Source organism: Nicotiana sylvestris, chromosome 10 (assembly GCF_000393655.2).
Source record: "Nicotiana sylvestris chromosome 10, ASM39365v2, whole genome shotgun sequence".
In the NCBI taxonomy this organism is placed as follows: Eukaryota; Viridiplantae; Streptophyta; class Magnoliopsida; order Solanales; family Solanaceae; genus Nicotiana; species Nicotiana sylvestris.
In genome coordinates, this window is record NC_091066.1 from 104,307,235 (window position 1) to 104,317,521 (window position 10,287).

The 10,287-nt window shown below is 39.9% G+C and overlaps 1 protein-coding gene across 1 annotated transcript; it reads left to right on the plus strand.

Annotated features, from left to right (window-relative positions):
* Positions 1-5,228: 5,228 nt before the first annotated feature.
* On the plus strand, positions 5,229-7,979 carry LOC138879773 (uncharacterized). The gene is made up of 3 exons (XM_070159405.1): positions 5,229-5,343; positions 5,545-6,084; positions 7,198-7,979. Exons 1-3 carry the CDS (start codon positions 5,229-5,231, stop codon positions 7,977-7,979), a joined length of 1,437 nt encoding a protein of 478 aa, XP_070015506.1.
* The last annotated feature ends 2,308 nt before the right edge of the window (positions 7,980-10,287 follow it).

Below are 10,287 nucleotides of genomic sequence, written 5' to 3' on the forward strand. Positions count from 1 at the left end.
ATGTTATCTACTGATGAGTTAAAGTGAAGCAAATGTGATTACTGCATTCATTTCAACAGACCCTATATAAAACCGTTGTTGGCCGAGTATCATTACTATCCAGCTGGCCTCTTTCTGACTAACATACCACGATATATTACCATACCAAACTCCTTATGGACTGAAAACTATTGCATTACATAGTTTGAAAACCAAATTTTTCATGTTAAGCACACAAATATTCTACGTTACAAACAGCAGAACAATGGTAGCATATTACGTACTAGCGATACACAAAATGGCTCAAGTACAATCAATAAAGAGATTTTCAGTTTATAGCTTCAGCTTCTTCAAGTGTGTACTCATGCTTCAAATGTCAACTTCAAACATGGAATTACATCGATTAAGTATGTGTACCTAGATTCAGATAACCAAACAAAAGAAAAGGAAGGGTGTCAGCAGCAAGCAACCAAGCAGCAGTCACAGCAGTAACAGACAGCAACAGCAGTTCCACAACAATTATGAAGCCCACAAGTGGTCAAGCACCAAGCCAACAATCCCAGAAACAGAGTAGTAAAACAATCGAGAAAACCAGAATTTTCAATGCAATAGCAACAACAATCCAATGATCACAAACAGCTCGGCAAATAACCAACAACAATTGGCAAAGAAGCTCGACCAACTTAAACTCTTATGCAGTTTTCAGACAGTGTTTGGTTACAATATTCTGGAATTTCTTTTATGTTTCTTTCTTTCAATTTTTCCAACTTAAAACCTCTCTGAAGACTAAAAAATGTTCAGCCCTTTCTTAGCTAAAAATAACTCTATTTATAAGCCAATGTAGGTCAGTCATACTGCCCGGATCTCCCCCAGGTTGTAACCTGCCCATACCCCTTAACTCCCCATGCCTAAGTGCACTTTCTTGATGTGAATGGCATCTGCTCCCCATGCATGTCCTATTGCTCTAATCAAAAGTTATGGGTGCATTAAAGTATTCATTTGAACCCATGCTCTTATGTTTTGTTTCCCTTTGTCATTAGGTTAATAGTATTTTAATTACCACTTGACATATTCTTAAGTTAAACCCCTAATCAGACTTTGTCTTATGCCAAAACTACCCTTAACCCTTGCTTATTACTGTATTACCCTAACTCCTAATGGTCAGTATATAAACCTCTCTGAATTTAACTAATCACTGACCACTAACTAATTTACTTTAAACTCAGTGCTGACCTTAGGTTGTTGATCTGTTAGCTTTCCATAGCTAATAGCCAACTTTCAGCCTAAATTCAGTCCATGGTTCAGACTTAATCAAACAGGGGTGCCCATTAAAGGGTATGAGTTGGTCATACTGGGAGCCAAACCTGACCAACTCAAGATCAATTGACCCTATAAGCATCTGAGGATGCAAACTATGCTTGAAACTACTACAACATGCCTATTGATACAAGTATTACCATAGGTAAGAAAACAGGCTGGTAATCACACTGAAATGAGCAGACTCCTGATTTTCTAGTTTTTCAAATGAATTCAGTTGACGACACTTATTCAAACGCCTACACAAACTATAATATACAGCAAACAATCATCAAAACCACGAAACAAACTAATCCTTAACTCAAAATTCACATACATGGACAGACAAGTCAGAAACTAAAACAAACTAGAACATGAACGACAGATAGAATTTAGGAGGACAAAAGAAAAGGAAAAATACCTCAGGGAAATGAAACTAAGACTGAAAAAGCTCGGACTCGGACCAGATCATTTGGGGTCGAATGGACTTTAATCGAAGTGTTCTCAACTGAGAACACCTCGGCAAAAGTCTATTGGACCCTGATCCTGTTGCTGATTCGGACAGAACCCATAGATCTGAATCCTAGGGTTCTTGAGGTTCGAGTTAGGGGTTCGAGCCTCTTTGGTTAGATTTGAACGGAACCAAAGCCATTCAGGGGGTGAGGGAGGTCAGGAGGTGTTGTGGTGTGAGTTTGGGGTCAGTCGGTGTAGATCTGATTTTTGCTCGAATCTTCGATTGAAGATTCGAGAAGCTACGGGGTGATTCGAGGTGAACGGTTAACAGATTCGTGTTCAGGGTGGTTGGGTGCATCAGGGGTGTTATTTTGGTGGTCATCAGAACCGTGGTTGCCGGGCTTTCGGCGGGGAAACCTAAGGCTGCTAGGGTTTGAGAGGAGGGGGCTCTGGGACGATGGTGAATAGTGGTCGAAGAGGGGGGGTCTAGCTTGGGGCGTGGGGTGCTAGGTTAGGTTTATATATGGGGAGGGTGGTTCAATCCTGGTCGTTGGATCGATTACAGTTGATGGCCAGGATTTGGGGAAGCTTAACAATACGGTACCGTTTGGTTAAGTAAGGGGTCGGTTTCAAACGGGAATGGGTCGGGTCATAAGGGAAAACAAAAGCCATTGGATCAATGTAGATGAATGGCTCATATTAAATGTCCCTGAAACGACGTAGTTTTGGTGTTGAACTATGTCGTTTTGATGGCCTGGGGACGGGTTGCTTGGGCTGCTGACTTGGGCTGCTTTTTGGGCTTAAAACATTTAAAACAAACAGGCCCAAATCCGATTTTCTGAATAATTTGCACTCTTTTCTTTTGTTTTCTAACTTTAAACACAATTAAAAATAAAATGAAATAAAGACACCCATTAATTAATACTTAACACATTTATCACACACATGTTAAAAAATTTTTAAATAGGTTAAATCACATCCTAGAATAAAAGATGCATATTTTTTGTGAATTTTCTTTTAATGACCGACTCACGGTTCAGTTACACATATAAGATTAAATGAAAAAAAAAATGAACAGAACCACAAATGACTACCAACACATGTCACGTAAAATCGGAAAATTGTACAGCGAGGCCATTTATCATTATTTTTTGATTTCTTTTGGAGCGAGCGTCCGTGAAGCAAAAATCACGTGCTTACACTACTGCTAAGACATCTACTAGTAACACTAATACCATTACGAACCCTAGTGTAGGTAATGGTATATGTAGTCCTTTTTGTAAGGAGGCTAGTAGTGTTACGTCTCGCGTATTCGTACGTTAAAATTTCATTTTCAGTTAACCGACGTAGACTCGGGGATGAGATCATCTTGATGTTAATGTAGTTACGTTATTTATAACAAGCGTTAAATAAGTATTATGAAGGATAAAGGGGTACACAAATTAAAGAAAACGAGTTTCATTGAAAATGGACAATTTAGAATAAATACGGGTCGAGCAATAACACTCGATAATTATGAACTAATACCATATAAGGTACCATACGACCACGGTAGTGTAATATATAAAGTATATATTAAGTATTTTGAAAATAAATAAAATTTTAAGAATTTGTGATAATTTTTAAATTATGCGGGTAATAAATTAATTATCGGGTAACGAAATATTACCCGATTAACTAATAAGTGGATAAATTAACAAAATCACCCCAAAGGGAAACGTGGCAGCTTCCCCCTTAGTATAGGGTGAGTAATGGTTGGACTTTATATGTGTTAAAAATTTAGATTTCAAAGTCTTATCAAGACTTTATGTTAGATTTATCAATCAAAAAGTAATACACTTCATTTTCAAGATAAAGAACTACTATTACATTCTCTCTTGAACAAAAATCAAGAGAACACACTTTTGGCATTATGACTTTAACCAAAAAAACGTGAGAGAGTAGGAACATATTGTTCAAATTCAATTGTTAGCAACATTTCATTTAAAAAAATCGTTAAAAGCAGATTGAGTTCGTCCGAAATTTCAAGTTGTCCAATTGTGAATTTCGTCCATATTTCGCAGAAGCAGGTTCGTTCAAGTAATTTCGGAAACAGGTATGTTAAGGCTAAGCTCTTCTTTCATTTGGTATGATCTTGTCATTATATTCATATCCCATAATTTACTCATATTTTGCTAGTCTCGCAATTGCATATATTTTCCTAGTATTGTAAGTTATAATATTCTCCTTATCGGGACTTCATATTCATTTGAGTATTTCATTCTTCCAGTCAAGAGAGCAGAGATTTATATATATAGTATTAAAAGTATTTTCATTACCATCGAGCTATAATCGATGGGCAGGCCCCTATTGGGCAACCTCTGATCAGATGGTAAGTTATATGACGATCCTACTGTGGCCGAGCACACATGAGTGAGCCCAGTTGGTCGAGATACAGAGCCTAGTATGGCCGAGCACTTATGAGTGAGCCTACTACGGCAGAGCAGATATATATGTATACCGAGCCTTATAGGGCCAGACAGCTATTTTACTCACTATATTGAGAGAATTGAGTCAATATTATCAGATAAGCATATCTTCAGATTTTCTTTGACTCCCAGTTGTTCTATTATATTATCAGTTTAGTTTCAGCTTTAGTATATTGCCTTACATACTCGGTACATCAGAGGGAGGACCCGCAGGATTTCATAGATCAACTTCATAGGATCTTTCGGGTTATGCATGCCACGGAGAAAGAGGCAGTTGAGTTAGCAGCTTTTCGACTCCGAGATATATCCATCCTTTGGTATGAGGGATGGGAAAGGTCCAGGGGACGTGATGCACCTCCTACTATTTGGGAGAATTTTTCAAACGCCTTCCTTGACCAGTACTTACCACGAGAAATCCGACAGGCCCGACTCGATTAGTTTCTAGCCCTCAAACAGGGCAATATGAGTGTTCGAGAATATAGTCTCTGTTTTGACTCATTGGCCAGATATGCACCATCCATAGTTGCTACTATGCGGGATAGAGTCCACAGGTTTATAACGGGGTTAACCCCAGAATTGACCGAGGTGTGTGTTATTGCTGCATAATAGGATAGTATGGATATCTCGCGGATTCAGGCATTCGCCCAAAATATAGAAAGGGGTAGGCATCGGCAGTAGAGTATGGAGAGGACTGAGTTAGGGCAGCGTAAGAGGACGAGATTTGTCAGGTCTTAGGAGCAGTCTCAAGGGAGCTACAGGCCCCAGTACTTCAAACAGCCACCTAGACCTCCGCCACCTTAGCTACAGGGTTACAGGTATGACTGTTATACTCAGTCAGGACCAGGTGAGAGCCCCCAAGCATCAAGTTTGCAACAACAACGAGGTTTGAGACAGACAGGGCCATTTAAGCCGCAATGTGCCATCTGCAGTCGAGGACACTTGGGCCAATGCCGAGCCAGTTCTGATGCTTGTTATACATGTGGACGTCCAGGGCATATGATGCGACATTGCCCAAATAAAGATTCTGGGGGTATGGCGCAACTAGCGAATTCAGCAACAGGATCAGCTATGTCTGTGCATCCTTCAGGGCACGAGTCTCAGTCTTCGGTTGGTAGAGGTCGAGGTAGAGGTAGAAGGTTCAGTTCAGGTAGTAACCAGAATCGTATCTATGCGCTAGCAGGTCGACAAGACTAAGAGTCTTCACCAGACGTTGTGACAGGTATATTGACCATTTGTTCTCACAATGTTTATGCCTTGATAGACCCAGGATCTACCTTATAATTTATTACCCCATTTGTCGTGCGGAAATTTGGTATAGTGCCTGAAATACTAAGTGATCCTTTTACAGTATCTACACTGGTCGGAGAATCGATTATTGCTAGACGCATTTACCGAGGTTGTACGATAACAGTTTGTGGTCGTCAAACCTCAGCCGACCTAGTTGAACTAGAGATGTTGGATTTCGATGCTATCATGGGCATGGAATGGTTGGCAGCTTGTTATGCCATAGTTGATTGTCGAGAAAAGATAGCTAGATTTCAATTTTCAGGTAAGCCAGTCCTTGAATGGGTAGGTAATACAGCGACACCCAGAGGCAGGTTTATTTTCTATCTGAAGGCGAGGAAAATGATCGCAAAAGGGTGTATTTATCATATTGTGCGAGTTAAAGATGTAGATGCTGAGAAACCTACACTTCAGTCTATTCCAATAGTAAAGGAGTACGTGGATATATTTCCAGATGAACTTCCAGGTATTCCTCCAGAGCGAGAGATTGATTTTGGCATCGATTTACTTCCAGGAACACAACCAATATCCATCCCTCCATATAGAATGGCACCAGCCGAATTAAAGGAGTTGAAGGAGCAATTAAAAGATTTACTGGAGAAAGGTTTTATCAGACCCAATACCTCACCTTGGGGTGCATCGGTATTGTTTGTACGAAAAAAAGACGGATCGCTAAGGATGTGTATCGACTAGGCAACTGAACAAGGTAACTATTAAGAATAAGTACCCTCTTCCAAGGATAGATGACTTGTTTGATCAGTTGCAGGGAGCTAGATGCTTTTCAAAGATAAATTTGAGGTCGAGATACCACCAGGTTAGAGTTCGGGAGAAAGATATTCCCAAGACCGCCTTTAGGACCCGATATGGCCACTTTGAGTTTCTTGTTATGTCCTTCGGGTTGACGAATGCACCTGCCATATTTATGGACTTGATGAATAGCCTATTCCGGCCATATTTGGATCTGTTCGTGATAGTCTTTATTGATGATATTCTGGTTTATTCATGTTAAGAGGATGAGCATGTGGATCACCTACGAGCAGTACTCCAAACCCTCCGCGATAATAAATTGTATGCTAAGTTTTCTAAGTGTGAATTCTGGTTAAAATCCGTAGCATTCCTGGGGCACATTATATCCGACGGAGGTATAAAGGTAGACACTCAGAAGATTGAGGCTGTGAAATCCTGGCCTAGACCTACCACTCCGACAGAGATTCATATCTTTCTAGACTTAGCAGGATATTATCGGAGGTTCGTAAAGGGGTTTTCTTATCTTTCATCACCATTAACAAAGCTGACGTAGAAAGCAACTAAGTTTCAGTGGACAGAGGCCTGTGAATAGAGTTTCCAAGAGCTTAAGAACAGATTGACCTCAGCGCCAGTTCTGGCACTTCCAGATGGTCCAGATGGTTATGCCATGTATTGTGATGCCTCAAGTGTCGGGTTAGGATGTGTCCTGATGAAACATGGGAAAGTAATTGCATATGCTTCAAGACAATTAAGGAAGCATGAGCAGAATTATCCGACCCACGACCTCGAGTTAGCTGTGGTTGTCCATGCACTTAAGATATGGCGGCATTATTATATGGTGTGCATGTTGATATATTCACAAATCATAAGAGCATGCAATATATCTTCAATCAAAAAGAGTTGAATTTGTGACAAAGGCGATGGCTTGAGTTATTGAAAGACTACGATGTTAACATTCTCTACCATCCAGGGAAAGCTAATGTTATAGCTGATGCTTTAAGTCGCCGATCTATGGGTAGCTTAGCACATGTAGAGGCCGAGAAAAGACAATTAACGAGAGAGATTCATCAATTGGCTTATTTGGGGGTTCGGTTAGTGGAGTCTGGCAATGGAGGAGTTGTACTCCAAAATACTGCAAAATCATCTCTCAAAGCTGAAGTAAAGGAGAGGCAATATGAGGATCCAGAGTTAGTCAAGTTGAGAGAGCGGGTTCCACAACAGAAGAAGTCATTGTTAGGACTCAAAGGAGATGGGGTTCTCAGATACAAGGGTCGTTTGTGTGTTCTAGATGTAGTAGGGCTACGAGACAGGATTATGTCAGAAGCACATTATTCATGGTTTTCCATTCACCCTGGGTCGACAAAGATGTATCATGACATTAAGGAGGTGTATTGGTGGAACGATATGAAGAAGAACATTGCTGAGTATGTCGCTCAATACCCTAGTTACCAGCAGGTGAAAATAGAGCACCAGAAGCCCGGAGGGCTAATGCAGACTATAGAGATCCCAACATGGAAATGGGAGGCAATTAACATGGACTTTATCACAGGTTTACCTCGTTCTAATCGTAATTTTGATTCCATATGGGTGATAGTCGACAAGCTCACGAAATTAGCTCATTTCCTACCGGTCATATCTACCTATATAACAGAGGATTATGCAAAATTATATATTAAGGAGATAATGCAACTACACGAAGTACCCGTATCTATTATATCTGACCGTGGGGCCCAATTTATAGCACATTTTTAGAGGTCATTTCAGAAAGGTCTAGGAACTCAGATGAATCTCAGCACAGCTTTTCATCCACAAATAGATGGACAAGCCGAGCGCACGATTCAGACGCTCGAGGATATGTTGCGAGCATGTGTGCTGGATTTTAAGAGAAGTTGGGCTGAACATCTACCTCTTATCGAGTTTTCATATAATAACAGTTACCACTCCAGTATCCAGATGGCTTTGTACGAGGCTTTGTATGGGCGCAGGTGCAGATCTCCCATAGGGTGGTTCGATGTTGGAGAATCTGGGTTATATGGGCCAGACCTGGTTCAGCAGGCCATAGAAAAAGTAAAGCTTATCCGCGAGCGACTGTTGACAGCTCAGAGTCGACAGAAGTCATATTATGACGTGCGGGGACGAGATTTAGAGTACGGGGTTAATGAATATTCTTAAAAGTGTCACCTATGAAAGGTGTAATGAGATTTGGCAAGAGAGGAAAGCTTAGCCCACGGTATATTGGGCCTTATAGGATCATTCAGAGAGTGGGCCGAGTAGCTTATGAGTTAGAATTGCCCTCGGAATTGGAGTTCGTCCATCCAGTTTTTCACGTATCTATGTTACGAAAGTGCATTGGAGATCCTACCCAAGTGGTGCCCACGAATGATGTACAGATCACAGAGGACTTGTCATACGAGGAAATTCCGGTTGCCATTCTAAATCGACAAATCCGCAAGCTGCGAAATAAGGAGGTAGCCTCCGTGAAAGTACTTTGGAGAAATAAAATGGGGAAGAAATGACTTGGGAGGCCGAGGAAAACATGAAGTCTAGATATCCCTACCTATTCCCTCCTCCAAAGAAGGGTCCGACTAAGACATCAAAATCATAAGGTACGTGTATAAATTCTTGTGTTGGTTATTGTCGTTATGTATAATCATTGTCCAGTGTGTCGTTGGGTTATTAAGCTTCTACGAGGAGAATTGGTAGTGGTGTTGTTCTAAAGACGACCCTGCCAAAGTTATACAGAACATAGGGAGTTGAACATTCGAGGACGAATGTCTCTAAGGGGGGAAGGATGTTACGTCTCGCGTATTCGTACGTTAAAATTTCGTTTTCAGTTAACCGACGTAGACTCGAGGATGAGATCATCTTGAAGTTAATGTGCTTACGTTATTTATAATAAGCGTTAAATAATATTATGAAGGATAAAGGGGTACACAAATTAAAGAAAACGAGTTTCGTTGAAAATGGACAATTTAGAATAAATATGGGTCGAGCAATAATGCTAGATAATTATGAACTAATACCATGCAAGGTACCATATGACCACGATAGTGTAATATATAAAGTATATATTAAGTATTTTGAAAATAAATAAAATTTTAAGTAATTTGTGATAATTTTTAAATTATGCGGGTAATAAATTAATTATCGGGTAACAAAATATTACCCGATTAACTAATAAGTGGATAAATTAACAAAATCACCCCAAAGGGAAACGTGGAAGCTTCCCCCTTAGTATAGGGTGAGTAATGGTTGGACTTTACATGTGTTAAAAATCTAGATTTCAAGTCTTATCAAGACTTTTTGTTTGATTTATCAATCAAAAAGTAATACACTTCATTTTCAAGATAAAGAACTACTATTACATTATGTCTTGAACAAAAATTAAGAGAACACACTTTTGGCATTGTGACTTTAACCAAAAAACGTGAGAGAGTAGGAACATATTGTTCAAATTCAATCGTTAGCAACATTTCATTCAAAAAAATCGTTAAAAGTAGATTGAGTTCGTCCGAAATTTCAAGTTGTCCAATTGTGAATTTCGTCCATATTTCGCAGAAGCAGGTTCGTTCAAATAATTCTGGGAACAGGTATGTTAAGGCTAAGTTCTTCTTTCCTTTGGCATGATCTCGTCATTATATTCATATCCCAGAATTTACGCATATTTTGCTAGTCTTGCAAATTGTGTATATTTTCCTAGTATTGTAAGTTATAATATTCTCCTTATCGAGACTTCATATTCATTTGAGTATTTCATTCTTCCAGTTAAGAGAGCAGAGAGTTATATATATAGGATTAAAAGTATTTTCATTACCATCGAGCTATAATCGATGGGCAGACCCCTATTGGGCAACCTCTGATCAGATGGTAAGTTATATGACGATCCTACTGTGGCCGAGCACACATGAGCGAGCCCAGTTGGTCGAGATCCAGAGCCTAGAATGGTCGAGCGCTTATGAGCGAACCTACTACGACAGAGCAGATATATATGTATACCGAGCCTTATAGGGCCGGACAACTATTTTACTCACTATATTGAGAGAATTGAGTCAACATTATT

Bases quoted from the DNA above. Each gene is read 5' to 3' on its own strand.
- LOC138879773 (XM_070159405.1), top strand. From the start codon at position 5,229: ATGGCGCAACTAGCGAATTCAGCAACAGGATCAGCTATGTCTGTGCAT. The intron at 5,344-5,544 runs GTAGTAACCAGA...ATCCTTTTACAG, and splicing joins AGGTAGAAGGTTCAGTTCAG to TATCTACACTGGTCGGAGAA. The intron at 6,085-7,197 runs GTTTTATCAGAC...TCTACCATCCAG, and splicing joins AAAAGATTTACTGGAGAAAG to GGAAAGCTAATGTTATAGCT.